Below are 16,765 nucleotides of genomic sequence, written 5' to 3'. Positions count from 1 at the left end.
GGGGGGGGGTTGAGGTGGTTTGCTTTTTTTTAATATATTTTTTAAGAAAAACCTTTGAGTGCAGCAGTTAAAAAAAAAAAACTACTGCTGGAACGTTTTTTGTTTGAATTTGGTATTCCTGCCTCTGTGTCAGCCATGCCAAGAGTACACATACATTTTTATGCTTATTTGAGCCAGTAAAGAGCTTTTTAATACCAGATGTTTTAAATAATAAACACTTTGACCTGATATGGTTATGTGCACGCTGTGGGGTTTTTCAGGGTATTATTTGTATGTCGGGTTTTTGTTTTGTTTTGTTTTTTCCCCTAATCCTGCCCTAGGTAGAGTAGGAGGTAGAAAGCTTAATCTTAAGGATGGTGAGAGCTGGTGATTATGTGAGGGAGTTCATAAGGAGCTGCTTTAGAGTTTGGCCCAAACCAGACACTGTAAGTTGTCTTACTTGAAAATATTTTATGTGGGTGTACAAACCCCTTACAAGCCACCAGAGAGTCACATCCTGAGCATATTTCCCACTCACCTTTTCCCTAAAAAGAGAACTGTATGAATTCTTGCACTGCCAACTGCCTCTCCAGGCCTCTTGTAGCGATTCTCCTGACAAAGCAATAAGAAGCATCTGACCTTTTTGTGAGATCTGTCACGTTTACTTCTGCATAATTGCCTCACGTGACACTACTACAGTTAATGAATGTTCAGAGCCAGCACAAAATGAGGCCATTAATGAAAGTTACTCCTTTACTGTCTCTGATCATTTAATAATTGAAATTCTCCATTCAAAATTGTTCTTGGTCTTCATAAAGTCAAGAAGCAATGCAGCTGCTTGCAGTTAACTCACAACCTATTAAATAGTTGTTAATTAACCTGACGAGTAATTATTTTTGAAATGTTTATGTTGCAAGGTAGGGAGAATTTGAGGTTTTAAAACACTCCCATCCGAGGTCTGTAAAACTAATCAAGATAATAATTGCTCTAGTACTTAGATAAATACATTGATAAAGGAAACTTTTGACTTACGGTGTCTATGTATTCAATGAAAACCACCTTCAGATGCTAAAATTAACTAAGTTTACCTATTTTGTAACTTACTGTATAAATAAATATTGATGCTTTAGTCTGGTGTTGTCTCAATCATTTCTCAATCTCTTTAACAAAAAATCTATATTCGGACATCATGATATGTAAGTAACAGGTAGTTCCTGTGGGACTAGAAGGCAATATGGAAAAAGTGATTGCAGGCTAAGAAGGGAGATGGGCAGAAACAAATTCCTGGCTTTTGAGATTGGAGAAGAATCACTATGTTAGAAACAACTACTTTCCTGTTGTCTTATGGTAGCAGCACAGAGGCCTCCATAGCAGGATCCAAGTGTGTTCATCTCTTGAGGGTTTTATGCTTTCAGTAATAAGCCCCTTCAAAATGTTCCTCTGTCCTTTTAAAATGCTGAAATAGTAATTTAACAGTGTTAAATCACTATTAGTAAAATTAGTTAAATCAACTATTAATAATTTAACAGTTTTGTTGTTACTTGCTCAGCATGAGGTAGTACAATTAAACTACTCAAATGATGGGGGGTTTTTGGTTTTTTTTTTTGTCTAAACTGGAAGTAGTTTGCCATCAAACTTCAAGCCAAAAAGAACATTTAGGGGTTTGGCTTTTCTTTAAGTGTCCTGCCACACATCCCCATGGGGAAATTGCTGATATGGCAATTTTGCAGCTGAAATAAGGAAATTTGAAGATGTGTTTAGGATTTGAGAACAATTTTAATGCACATTGTTATACAGGAAGAAAGCTCTTCCTGTAAGGAGCAGGAGGGAGGTAAGAGGAGGCAAGAGGCTAGGTCTCTCTATGACCATGAATATCAGAACCAGTTTTATTTGTCTTTCGGTCAGTGGGTGTTAAATACAACTTTCATCTGGCCAGCTCAAATATAAAGTTGAGGCAATTCTTCCCATTTCAGTAATTTGTAGTAGTAGGGCTGGTAAAAGGTATGTTGGCTCAAAAGGCAACTGAACAACCTGATGAAAGAAAATTCGGTAGAAGCTTAATAACTAATGAAGATCTCACATCCTTTTCAAAGTAAATGAGCTGCAAGCTGTACAAAGCCATCATATTTGACTGCAGTATCTCTACAGCCGTGTCCTGTTGTTGCACTCTTTCTTCAGCAGCCACCAAGAGCTCGTGTCCTGGCCCGGGGCTGTGCAGACACCTCATGTCCGACTCATAACATTCAGTTTGTCACCTCCTGCTGCAGCCAAGGGGAGAACTGTTGCCCTTCATAAGAGGTTTTCTTAACAGCAGTTTTCTTTGGCTTATTAGCATTTGCTTTTATCTTACTGCTTCTTTCTAGAGTCTTAATTGGAATTGCAATAAATTGCTCTTTTCATTCATACTTCCTTCTGGGGGTGACTGAATTGCTCTATGTTACAGTTCTCTAGATCCTTAAAATGCAAATATTGGCTCTTCCACTGAGGATAGTGATCCTCAGATGCTCTCCGTGGCACCTTCTCCACCCTGGCAGCTGTGGGCCAACCATGTTAGCCCTGTCTCTTCACCCACCAGGAACCATACCAAGTTTTCTCTCACCTGCAGTTCTATGGAACTAGATAATCCCTTTACTCACAAAGAATTTGAATGACTCAAGTTACCAATTTGTGTTCTGGAAAGCTTTACTATAGTAATTATCAGGAAGAAGTACAGATCCTAGAGTACTTTAATGATTTTTCAGGGAATAAATGAAACAGAAGTCAACTAATCATATCCCATCAGTTGCTCTGGGTGCTGACTTTACTGGGTGAAGACATCAAAGGAAGTTCCTTCTTGTTGCACCCTGTGTATTTATTTTTAAGTTCCCATGTAAGTTAGCTAGCTTCATCTTATTACTCAACACCTCCATTTTCATTTCTCACTAGAATATTTTTTTTCCTTTCCTGTATGAAATGGTAACTAACATGCTTCATTTTCAGTGAGTGAGTGAAAACTACTGCCAAAACTTTGGTACCAAGAGCAGCACTGCAACTAGTCACCAGCTTGTTGCAAAGATTCTTTCAATTCTCAGAACATCATGGCTGGTGCATAAACAAAATTGTTCTACCACACCAAAGGTGAACGGGCACTGACTGTAGAGTTACTACAGCAAACAAGCTGTGGCTGTATTCTAGCTCCAGGGAATAATAAAAATCAGACATGATCTGGTCAGAAACCTTCACTTAACAGTTGGAGATGTCTAAAACTGAAGAATGCTTTATAGCAGCTTCTTTTCTCCACAAGCTCAGGTTCAGAGCTGTACAGCTTTATTCCATGCAGTGAGGTTAGCATAATGTCATTATCAATTTTACATTGCTTGCATTTCTATGACTGTTTTCAAGGCTTCAAGTTTTAATAGCAGAAATAATAATCTCCAATGATAATTCAGAGTTTTTATTTATGGTAACGGTTTTTTACAATTTATGCTCAATAAAACCAGAAGCTGTTTAGGTTAATTTAGAAAAAGGCAACCAGTTTTAAAAGACAATACAGATTGAGTTAATAGCCAGAGTTCTACAGATATAAACACAAGAGTTGGAAATCACATGCTTTCTACAAAGACAGACATATCTCTCTGAACACAGTCAGATAATTTCATTGTTTTATTTTTGTGATGATCATGGACTTCCAGTTTAGTTGTAAGCCAGACTATTTTCCTACCCTAAGCTGTCAAGAAAAAGTTAATGAGGTGCAAAAAAAGTTTATATGAAAATAACCTCTTTCGTTTACAATGGTAGTATTTTCACACCTACTTAGTCCAAAGTATTTGGAATCTTACTAGTCATTTAATTCCATTTTTAGTCTGCTTTGATCTGTCAATGTTTCTATTTTAGAAAGCATTCCAGGTTGTTTTTTAAAATATATTTTAATATTTCTTAATATACATATGCCTACATATCTATAAATATATGAAAGAGCTTAATTATTTGACTAAGGAAAAAGCAGAATTGGTCCTAAGAGAATTATTATTCTGTCCCCTTTAAAAAAATATACCATCTGTATTTACAATCCACGTGGAATCTTCTCCTTAAGTGTAAAATATTCAAAGCAGCTAATAGTCTTCCTAGGAACAAAAATTAAATGGTTTGTCATCATACAGATTTCACTGGAAGAAAGCCATATGTATTTTTGCATTTGCACTGCAAGGTAATTATTTTGCTTGTGAATCCTTGAAACAAAAAACAATCTAGAATATGCCTTGCAGCATTTATTTGACTAAAACTAATCCCAAGAAGACTTTGTGAAAAATAGTCACATTCACAAACACTACCAGTCCATTCACACTAATATGAACTCTCAAGTTAAAATGCTAAATTCAGTCTGTTTTAAATGGGTACTACTACTACTGTCTTTTCCCCCAAAGACATTTGTATCTGTTGAATGTTGTCTTCAATAGGAGAAGGTTTAGTACATCTGATCAAGAAAGCAATTTGCAGAAAAAACATTCTACCTTGTTACTGTCCTATGTCTTTGCAGCAGACATACTTGATACTTCAAAATCAAAAGAATCAAATAGATTCTAATATGGAAATGCATTTAAAAAGCTGTTGGGAGGATGTACCAGCACTGCAATTTGTTAATACAAGAGAAGTTTTAAGTTGAGGGCCCAACGGCTAAGGATATGTGAAAAGGCTGCTCAGTTAACAAAAACAGCACCATGCTGTCAGGCCAACAGCACACCTTATATGCAGAACAGAAAGTTCTGGAAAGCAGAAAAGCTGATAATGTCACACTAAATACTAATAAAATATATACTACTGGTGTCTACTCCCTTTCAAAAACATTTGTGCATCAGAAGAAAGAGATATCAACTTTTTATCTCTTGTAGATGCTGTTGGACCTGCAAGAGAACAGACAGAAATATAAATAACCGATACTGTAAGGAGACACAGACACACGCACACGCAAAGGAAGTAAGCCTTTTATCTGAAAGACTACATACCATCTTAATGTCTGGCCTTCTGTTTTTTTTCTCCTTCAGACACTGATCAGCAACTGAATACATTTTATGAACTGAAGGTGCATCCCAGTCACTCATCTTTCCATCAACATAATCCTCAATAGTTGCTTCCTCGTCCTCAATTTCATCTTTGATACTTAACTACAAGAGAGTTTCAACCAATGAGCAGATAACACCGTAGACATCTGAACATTATGTATTCTACACTAACACTTAAACTTGCTTTTGAGTGTTCATTTCTTTTCTCACCATTTTTCTGAAGAATGATGACAATGCTTCAGCAGCATAATTATTCATCAATATCTGTAGAAACAGCCTATGAGACTATACATGGACTATATATTTTTATTATAAATTATTTCTAACTGAGTTAACACAAAATTATAAAGCAATTTTCTTTAAGCTGCATCATACAGCTTTAACTTTCTCCAAGTTCAGAGCTCAGTTTCTTAGCATTGGCTCTTTTTTAAGACAAGAAGTGTGATGAACAGAAAGTATTTAAGTTTACTTAATAACCCACAAATACACAAGCTTAAGTGTGAATGATTTCCTCTTTTGTCAACTTTATAAAGCCTCTTTCTGTAAATTAATGCCTCCTGTCACCAGTTCTGGTGGCTGATATATCTATTCTACAGGAAACTTCTGGTCTGAAATAATTTTTTAAAGCTGACTGGTTTAGTCCAAAGCTCTCCAGCTCCAATGCACTTGAAGTTATCACAAATACTGTTTCAGGAGTAACTCAGACAAGTCAGCATGGTAAATGAAGAAAGAAATAAAAAGTCAGTGAGTAGAGGCAGGTGTTCTGCCTTCCTCTATGGGTCAGTCTGAAATTGCTGACTAACATTCAACTACCCCAAAATTCTGAAAGCTAAGGATGCCATCTTATCTTGCACTGACCATCTCTTTAAGCTCCCAGAAGTCCATGACAAAGATAAACTATACCAGTCAAATTACACTTTATATTCCTTGTTAGATTCTATCTCTGAAAAAGGCTGCTTTAAAAAAAAAATAAAATAAAAAATCAACAAAACCAGAAAAAAAACAACCAAACAAAAAAAACCCAAACCCACAAGATTCAATTTGACAGGGACTTTCTCCAAGGTCTTTACAGAGCTCAGTAGGATAAGTAGTATGACACTCCAGAAGATACAGCTTAGGGGGGCAGGGCAGGGGAGAAATCTATTAATAGTACATAGGTATTCCTGAAGCTGTGAAGAAAGTGATCTGCTATCAAGCAGTATGGAACAAAACCAATCTAAACATCAATGCTATTTCACACTCAGTAAATAAGTAAGTCTTCATGTAAAAAATATTATAGGAAAACCTTGGATTAAGTAGTTCAGAATTTAATTTTAAGCTAAATGAAAGGCTAAAGAACAGTCTTGTAAAATTTTTAATTCAAGAGACTGAACTCTGACACATTAGCTTCCCAATTAGTTGACCGAATTACTCACTGAATAGTAAAAAGAAAACAAAATTCAACCCACCCCTCACCTTGCAAAAAGCCCTTACATTCCACACTTTCCTAAGGTTAAAAACACAAGGTATTTGCAAATTATTAGTAAAGTTGAAGAAGATGAAAATTGATACAGAAATAGTAAGAAGTATAAAGAACCATAAAGAAAAAATTGAGATGAATAGTTTAAAGTGTTCTGGTGAATGAGGAACTATCAGGGTATTTGGGTACAACAGGAGTATGCTGATAAAGCGCAATGGCATCACAATCAGAAGCCATACCAAAACAATTACAGTGTCAGATCCTTGAGAGATGACCTTCAGGACTCAACAATCTTCTACCAGCCAAGAGATAAAAGTTTCAGCCTCACTTCTAAGACAACATTGACACAAGAGCTGTTTTTGTAACTACCTATTTTGATGACTAATTTGATTGTCTCAGAACTTGTTAACTGACTATGAGTTCATATAAAGTGATCCTGGAGCAGGGGGAGTGGAAAGGAACATACCAGTAGCTGTGGCTCCCGGTTTTCATCTACTGGAGGAAGACCTGTTATTATTTCTAGTAAGACCTAGGGGGAAAAAAAAAAAATCATAAGAGAAAATGGAGCATTGAATAATCCTTAAAACATACCCCATTTGCAAAGAGAAGCATGACCCTCAGTTTTTCAAAACACAGGCTCACAGTATCTGTGTTTGTCCAAAGACAGCTCTCTACACAACTGATGTTGCTGTTGTTCCAGCCTTTATTTTCATTAACTGTGATTAGCAGTGTGGTTTATGAATTTCAACACACCTCTCACCCGACACTGTATAGATTCAAAGCAAGATGGAAGGGTTTCCAAAGTATTCAGACACAGTGTCTGGCCTACTTCCCCAGGAAACTAAATGCCACAAAGGAAGTGGTCAACAGCAATTACGATCTTGGATCTATTCAGAAAGGATTCATTATGCTCCCAAATAATGCTCATGTCTTTTTTGTACTCAGCTTTAAGGCAAATCCCACATGGACAGCATACTTTTGTTGATTAAAAATAGTAAAGCACACTTAATTTTGGAACTTTTTCTTTAAAAATCTTTTTCCCAGCCTGAGTTACATTTTTGTGCAATACTATACAAGAAGAAAGAATGTTCCACATTACTTCAAATTACATTTAGCTAGAACTTGGAATGTTATTTTACTATGGTCTTTCACGTGCAAATTTACATTTTAACAGAATTATTGTAATCATTAGCAAATTCTATGTTTTAATCAACGTATTCAAATGATTTTAAACCAATCAAAGTTTCAAAACACTATCTTAAGAGCACATCTATTGGGAAAAGGAGAAATGATAAATCAGAGTGGATTATCTAATTTCAGTGAGTTTTTATTTTGTACGCTTTCATAATTTACAAGAAAAGACATATACTGCTTCCCACATTCTACTTACTACTCCAAAACTGAAGATATCAGATTTAGGTGTTATCTCTCCTCGCAGAGCTTCAGGTGCCATATAGGCTGCTGTTCCAACAATTCTTTCAGTCATGATTGTTTGTGTAAATGTTACAGATGCTCTTGCAAGTCCAAAGTCAGAAATTTTGGGCATATATGTATCAGTTAATAAGATATTTGCACTGGGGGAGAGCAGAAGAAAAAAAATTAAGTAAGAGAATTTTCCAAACCAGTACATTAATTAGGTTTTATAACAGACTAATAACTCTTTAGTAACTAAATGCAAACTGGCATTTTGTCTGTTTCTTGAAATATAAGATATTTATTTGTTAGTCATTTAACAAAAATTGTAAGAGTTCATTTTGTGGGAAATTGCTCAATTTCAAAATTAATTACTCTAAAGAAATCAAGAACTGGCTGCCAGGATTAATCCATGTTTTTTTCTTGTGCATGCATAAAAAAAAAGAAAGAATTAGGAAAAAAGCAGACACTCCCCCGACCCCCAAATCCTACAAATTAAAAAAAAAAAATTTCATAAGAGATCAATTAAGTTAAATCCATGCTTTGGATCTGACTGCTCTCTCCTTAAGAAGGATAATAGAGAATAGTTAGCTCTGGTCAACTGGTACTGGATCACAGTACAATTCTTAACTGTCTAAATCTCCAATCAGAACTGTTTTTATAAAAGCAGGTGTTTATACCTATTATCTATCACTATGTCAACCATTAGAAATTCACATGCCAAGTGAATACTAACACTCTTATTCTTCTCTTGGAAGAAAACCAGAAAACTTACTGATGCTAGAATAACATGTGCTGTGTGTCCACTTGATCTCCAGATTTTATTTCCCTTAAAAAACCCCTGAAGAATGAAGCTCATCTAAAAGACCTTAATGCTTTCATAAAATACTCAGTGGGATGAATTACACCATAAATCTTCTACTGATTTTTAAACCTGTAGCACTTGGAACCGCTTCAGAATTCCTTGTTTTAACGTCTCTGCAATTCTCATTTTCTGACCCCCTTAATGGAACCACAAGAAAACCATATAGCCAGATACAGCATGTAACACCTACTACAAACATCTAACTTCCCCTTCTTGTTCACCAAACTTTCTCAACAAAATTAACACAGCTGTGAGTTATAACAGATCACTTGGTATTAGAACTGCTGTAAATACTGTTAAAGTGAGGACCACTGCAGAAAGCCAAACAGTAGTCAAGGTGCCATCCACCAACTAGTTTAATATTTAAAGCTCAGCTTCTAAAAGAAGCAAGAACATCATCACAACTTAATAAATCTGAGCTTAGCAACTTAAGTCAAGACCAAAGAGTGGTCACTTTTTGATACACCTCAAAGATCACAACAGAAGCAAGTTTTACTGCAACTGTGAAGCTTCAAGAGATAAACTATTTCCTGGGCATAATTGAGGCAAAAACTATGGACAACACTGAGAACATCCATTCAATCACATCCCCTCTAGGCTACAGGGAAGCTGTTCTAGTGCCTGTGTGGTTACGAATTGTCTCCACATGTCATAGCAAAATGAAGACTGAAGTAAGCCTTAGGCGTCTCTTCATCTAAGTGTCACCTGGGAGTGGCAGCACCATTAATAACACCAACCAAATTTACTGAACGATTCACGGTGCAAGTGGAAGACATTGCAAAATGGAATCCAAACAAAAGAAAAACCAAAACAAAACCCAATCCTGTAACATGATCAACTCACAGCAGTTAGAAGGGCAGAGTAGCGCAAGGTAAAAAATGCGTCCCTTCCAGTCATTACACTTGTCCACAGGCTTAGGCAGGGAAGAAAGAAGAAACATAAGTTGTCAAAGCAGCAAGCACATTTTATGAGGCAGCTGAAGCAAAAACTTGTTCCTCACAAGCTGGAAGGTCACAAAACCAAAGTAGCCTGCATTTAGCAAAGTTGCCAGAAGCCAGAAAGCTATTGGAACACTCATCCATGACACCCAGTCAGTCAGTTGCTCCTTCTTAACCCACAGAAAGAGTAAAGCATCTGGTGCTTTCCTTCGAAGGTTTAGATTGCTTTGGTATATTAAAAGAAAAATAAATCAAAAACAACACAACAAACTGTAGCAAGGAAGGGGGAACAAAAAGGCAGGAAAAAAAAAACCCTGTAGCAAAACCTCCACCTTTTCTGAGCTCCAATATCCCTAGAAAAATTTCTGGTATAAGAAACAAAGTGAACATTATCCTTGAAGAACCCTGAACTTCAAAAACCTGACTGAAATACTTCTATTGTCTTCATAATAAATAGTAGTAAATCAAAGGACACACTCTGAAGAAATGTTCTGGGAAAAAGAAAAAAAAAAGTGGGCTTTCATCTGAGAAATTCCCCATTTAAAAAGTCATTATGTTCTCTAACAACAGCTTTTTCATTAGCAGTGGTTGTGAAAGAACAGAACTTCTGGGTGTCCTCACAGCACTCAAATAACTATTTGATAGTAATATATGACAATAGCCTCATTATTATCTTCAGAAGTCTGTACTGGTCATGTCCTTGTGGCACAGACAAGATTATGGTGATGGATGTCACTTGCACAAAAGATTGTGCTCTTGACTGAAGCAATGCTTCTTGCAGTTTGCTCTCTCTAAAAAATGACTTTAACAAGGGGAAGAAGAAAAAGAAAAAGGAAAAAAAGAAAAAAAGGAAAAGGGGAAATGCAGCCAGCAAGTCAGCAGTTTTTACCTTTTAATATCTCTATGAATATGATTATTTTCATGCAAAAAGTTGATGCCATTTGCTGTACCTTGAACAATTTTACATCTTTTATTCCAAGAAATTGGTGGAGTGCCATCCTTGAGTTCAAGAAGGGAGAAAGGCAAGTAGAAAGGTAAAAATCTTATATATGCTCACATGAAACAAGAGAATACATACAAAAAGAACACAATCCAAAACCTACTTCATGCTATGTTTTCTGGTTTTCAAGTAAATCATTAAAAGGACTACTAGCACACATTTCTTAATTTACTTGGGCAGAAACACATGCACTTGTCACATTCAGTTCTTTCCCCTGCATTTTGCCTTAGATCAATTCACTTGGTGCAAAGAGTGTTCTTGGCAACATTCCACTCCGACCCTACAAGGCCAGCTGCACTGCAAAGAACTACCTGTGTCTACTGCATCTTTCACTTCGTGTTGACACCAATACCAGAGCCTTCCAATCCAAAGCAAATCATTCAAAGGAACCAACAGCTTCTACAAGGAGAAATCACTTTTCCAGTGTTCTTGGGTATACCACTTCTCAAGAGTCATATTAAGAGCTTGATTCGTGTTACTAACTAGACCTTAGAAGTTAGGACACCTACCTTTTAAAACCACTTCTTAATCTTGTTAGTAGCCAAGGGAAGATTATTAGAGCAGCCTAATCTACCACCTCCCTCACCTGCTCCTCCAAGCATAGACAAGAAGATGATGACATCAGCAAGAGTTCATGCCTCATACACATCCAGTGAAGCCACAAAATTAAGTTATCAACAAGAACACACATTCAGCATGCACACTCCTCACTTATTCAACTTTATCAGAAGATTCTGATTTATAGATTCTGATTTAGATTCTTTATGATTTATATCGTAAGTTTGCCTCTTTCTTCTCTTCCTTGTAACAGCCTCAGTTATTTCTACTTTAGCTTTCAATTACCACCAATCTTTTAAGCTCACTTGATGATATCAGCTACATTACATGGATTAACATTTTCATATACATCCTTGTCAAGCACTGCTCATTTCTACAGATAAACTTGCAATGCCTGAAATAAAACTGAGTTTCTCTTCTGCACCAATTCAGTAAAAAAAAAAAAAAAATTAAAAAAATTAAAATGGCACATACACAAGTGTGTGCAAGCAAACCAATCAAACCATCCTGAGACAGCACTGCTACCAAACACAACCAGTCCTTTCCCCAGCCACTGCTACTCATCCTCATCCTAACATTCATTCTCTCCTGTTGGGGCAGAGGTATTTGTGCAAATGTCTCCAGGTGAAAACTGAAGATTTTTTTCATCATGTATTTTTTTAGCCTGATCAGTTCCCTAACACAGCTCTTTCCCCAACTCTTAAACGCTTGACCCAGTACAACAGGAAGATCAGTGCAGAAAAAAGCAAAATGACATTTTTCAAATCTATGCAAATGAGGGGTTGAAGTGGCACAAGTCTAAAATATTCACCAGATTACAACCTCAGAAGCTGCATTTGCTTAGTATAAAGCAGATTTTTGAACTCCTTCAACAAACTAAGATGGACACTCATCTACTTGGTTTAGTCTGGCTTAATATTGGTATTACTCTAGTGATTGTCCTTCATACACAGAGTGCCTCACCAAAACCAAAGCAACTTATTAAAACCCAAGGCTAGAAGATAAGCCATTTGATTAAATCAGAAGAAAGCATTGCATTTACACAAAATACTAATTAAAAAAATGTGTTTCCTATTTATTTAGGCACTTCAGAAAGAGACACGCAGATTATGAGCACTGTGTTATCACCACTGCCACAAGGGCAATGAGCAAAGGGCAATTTCACAATGCAGAATCTCAAGAACTAGCAGAGAACATGCCAGTGTCAGAACAAGGAACAATACTGCAGCACCCTCTGCTCTGCAGGCACAGCAAGTCCAAGCTCCTGAGGCACTTCAGGAACTGGTACATGACATTGTATTGTCAGCCTGCTTTGACTTTAAAAGTGTCTAAAACACTTGTATAAAGTGTTATTGGAATACTTGCTATCGTATTTGTCTTCTAGAACACAGAAGTAAGCGGTAAAACATCATTTGGCCATTACAGTTCAGAACTGTTTCAAAGATCATAAATATCTCTACTTTAACAAAGTAAGCCAACTGTAAGCCAGAAAAGATTTTCCTTACCAGACAAGCAAGTCTGTCAAGCAATGAACCGTTGGGCATGTATTCGTACACCAGACATGGCTGAGCACCATCACTTGAGAAACCAAGCAACTGTACTAGGTTCTCATGCTGACACCTGGGGGAAAAAAAACAAACCCAAAACTACTCAGATATGCTCTGAAAGACTCCCAACATTTGAAGAAAATACAAGGCAGAGGGAACTCGATCCCTGATTTCTTGCTCCAGCCCTACTGTACACAGCCAGGTTTCTGCAGTGGTGCTTTAAAAGGAACAAAATACAGTCACATTCTATATGAAACATTCCCACTTAATACGAAAATCCCAAGTTATGGTAGAAAGACAAAAGTAAGGGATCACACCAGTTAGTGTTATCTACCAACTTAAATTCCCATAAAAGGTCATAATGCCATCGTAGAACACTGTACTCACTTTGCCATCATTTTTATTTCTTGATCAAATTGCTTTTTCAAGTCCTGAAGACTAACATCAACCATCTACAAAAGGAAGTATTTGACATTAATATTGCTGGCCATATTAAAATACACAGTTTTTCATTAAAAAAATCAGAATTGTAAGCCTTTCTTTATATTAGTTACATGTAACAACTACTTAACTGTTGACAGTATTTCTTTACTCAACTCGAATTGATTTTTAATTCCTCAGAACATAATATTATTGGACAAATGGGTTCAATTTCAGCATAGTCACCAACTTACCCATTTTATTTCACTGTAGTTACCCACTAATGGTAACCCACTCATTACAAAATTAATTATTCACACAAACCATTGGCTATGAAGACTAAAATTCTGTGTCAATAGCTATTTAGCATGTGAATTGATTCTGGAAGGGAAACCTCCCTAGAACCCCTGCCCTCCTACCACTTTTTGTGTGTGGGGGAGGGAGGGGAACTGGAGGAGCACTCTGCTCTTCCAGACAGCTTGCCTGAGTTACTCAAAGGAGAACTACACAAAGGGCAAGACAATCTCTGGTGACTGTGCCTACTCACACCACTCATGGGACTACAAGATCAGGTTCTCAACTAATGTTTAACATGGTGACACTGTCTGAAGCGTATCATTCAACACTTTCCATAGATAAACAAGTCTATACTACAAAGTACACAGTCATTAAATAGAGAAATACCAAGGACAACTCACAGCAGTGAGCTTCTTGACAGCGACATCTCTGCCATTGATGTAGCCTTTGAACACAACGCCAAAGCCACCTTCTCCCAGCTTATTCCCTCCAGCTGATTCTGGTCGTGCATCAAAATTATTTGTAACACTTTCCAAGTCACGAAAGCAAAAATTATGGAAATCTGAAAAACATACTTGCTATTTAGCACAACTATGTTTTCACTTAGGAACAAGTGCACTGAATAGATTGTCTGCTTCAGTTCTGTTAAACCAAAAACTCACTACCGTGGAAATCCTGACATAGTGGAGAACCTCCTTCCAGCTTCGTGATGAAGATATCAGAAAAAAAAAGTGAAATGCAGATAAATATTTAATCAGCTATGCATAATCTTCTTCACAACTAGCACTGTAGCAGCCTTCTGATTGTATTTTTTGTTAATACTCATAATAGAGGTAATAGAAATTAAAAGTGCAGCAGATCAGAGAGTGCCACATTGTCAGATGTACAAATATACCTGGATCACATCGTGTTTCTGGCAGCAACCCAAAGTGAACCTTTAGGAAGGAACAGACCAACTATATACTTTCCTAGAATGCTTTCTTTACTTATCTTTTGTCCAACATTCTTAATAATTTTTGACACGTAAAATCCAGCTTTAAAACACAAGATGCTAAACAGTCTAGAAAATCATTACTGAAAAAGGGCAACAGGATTAGGTGTACCACAAAATAAATTGCAATTTAATTAACAGTCAATTTTTCCATCACAGTAGCCACCTTAAGGGCAAGGTTTATCTTGTATTCAGACATTTTATTACCCAGGCTAAATTCACAGCCACACAGAACAAGAGCAAAAGCAAGATGCTGTTTCCTATAGAGGCACCATGATAGGAATATAGTAATTACCCTAAAGCATTGCCGTGTTTTATTTCATAGGGGTGAAGGACAGATCAGCAAAAAAGACTGTACCTAATTCTACCAAACTAAGTGCCTACCTGTGTTACTAGACTGGGAGCTGCTACTTTCTTGACTTAAGTAGGAAGGAGCTGAATGTTGTTTCTCAGTACTCTGAGCAAACACAGACTTTACAGATGCCGCTTCTTTTTCTTGTACAGGCAGCTGTTTCTCATGTATAGGCAAGGTTTCCTGTGAAGAAAGAGGTAATGTAACTTCTTGTGCCATCCTTACAGCTTCTGAAAATGAAATTCAGAAAAAGCATTAACTACATTAGAAATCAGAAGAAACAAATATCATTAATGCCAGCATTTACTGAGATGAGGAGACACATTAAGCATCATGAGACGGTTATATTCTGACACTATGTGTAAACTGCAGGGCTCTTATTTAAACTTGAAACACTTATTTAAAGTCTTATTATAAATAATGAAAAGCGGAAAACAGATCCACTTTTGGTCTTTGGCCCTAATCCTTCTGATTTTCAAGTTACTGTGAAGCTCTCTAGCATCTTCGAAAACTGAGAACACAGTACAAAATGCACAAGAGTTATAGTTACCTGGAAGCAAAAGGCTTGCTGGTGCTAGAAACTGATTCCTAATCAGCAGATCCACAAGATCACCAACTGTACAGTTTGTCGTTCCCCAGTCATGAAGTAATTCACACGTGGGTCTCTTTCCCATTTGTACAAATGCCTCAAATCTCCTTAAAAGATAAATGAAGACCAACATTAAAAAAAAAAAACAAACCTCAAGAACCATGAAAAAGGGAAAGAATAAAAAAATTCTGAATGTACTAAACTGCACTGTGTAATTATTTGCAAATCTTCTGAAAACATAGCTAAAAAAACAAAAGAAATGCAAATTCAGGAGAAAAATATGCAAAATATGGGAAAAACTAAGGGGAAAACACACATACATGGCATCAACATTTTATCCAGCACCCGTAATATATTGGTACATGCAAGTAGCAGAGGAGAGAATGCCAGCAACAAAGGGCAAGCCAGAGCCAGATCAAATGGGAAAAAAAATTAAGTGTCTTCCATCCATTTGGAATTCACACTTCATTTTCATTATTCTGAGACAGGTATTAAGCAAAAATTGAGATCCATTATTCTGACTGATTTATTATTATTATAGAAAGACAAAGGAAGATTTAGTGCTAACTAACATTACTAGAAAGACTGGAAACCCAAGATGATATGTAGGGTATTTAAAATCTCAGAACCTTTGAAACAGCTGAAGGATTCAACAAGCCCTTCAAGCAACAAGGTGTTCACAAAACACTGCCGACATTACTTCTCAAATAAATTTGTCAGTTTTAGGTCTTGGGCTCCCCACATTTGTTGGATATTTTTTTGGGAATGCTGAATTAGGAATTACAGTCAGGTTGTCTCTTGTGCTGTTCTTATGCAAAGATGGACAAAGAAGTCAATGTTTACTGGTCTCTAGGGCACAGAAAGTTACACCACCAATGCTGTAATGCTAAAAATACCCGTGTCTGTGGTTTTAATTAATCCCAATTTCCTCAGACAATTTTCTTTGGCTATAGCTTGTCTGAAAACAGAACTACAGAACAATTAGGAGTAATTACCTCGAATTCCCTAAGGAAACACTACTGTAAGGTACTGTAAGTACCTACTGGCACACAAACTACAACCAGTTACAGTAATGGGCTGGGCAAAGGGACGGGACGGGGGAGTATTTCTGTTAAGCAGTTAACAAACAAGGCCGCGTCACCCGGCTGCGATGTGGGTAGGACCTGATGTGCATCTGGCTGTATCTGCTTTCCCCAGACGGGCCGGTTATGTCGACTGCTAACTTCTTCCACCCTTCCTGCGGGTCGATGAAGTCTGCCAGACGCCTCATGAGCCCGTAGCTCATGCAGCGGACGTACGTTGAAGTCGTTACGGGCTC

At 37.0% G+C, this 16,765-nt stretch overlaps 1 protein-coding gene across 1 annotated transcript; it reads right to left on the bottom strand.

Moving 5' to 3' along the window:
• Window positions 1-4,826: 4,826 nt before the first annotated feature.
• Window positions 4,827-16,759, bottom strand: IRAK4 (interleukin 1 receptor associated kinase 4; the record flags this gene model as incomplete). Its single annotated transcript, XM_010175639.2, has 11 exons — window positions 4,827-4,859; window positions 4,962-5,120; window positions 6,944-7,006; window positions 7,868-8,051; window positions 10,583-10,692; window positions 12,757-12,871; window positions 13,186-13,250; window positions 13,917-14,077; window positions 14,891-15,088; window positions 15,409-15,554; window positions 16,611-16,759. Coding segments are annotated over 11 exons (1,383 nt in total), but the record flags the coding sequence as incomplete, so codon positions are not given.
• Window positions 16,760-16,765: the final 6 nt, after the last annotated feature.

This window comes from Antrostomus carolinensis, unplaced genomic scaffold (genome assembly GCF_000700745.2).
Source record: "Antrostomus carolinensis isolate BGI_N321 unplaced genomic scaffold, ASM70074v2 scaffold35520, whole genome shotgun sequence".
Classification (NCBI taxonomy): Eukaryota; Metazoa; Chordata; class Aves; order Caprimulgiformes; family Caprimulgidae; genus Antrostomus; species Antrostomus carolinensis.
The sequence above is the reverse complement of the archived record's forward strand: the minus strand, read 5'-3'. Positions and strand labels throughout refer to the sequence as shown.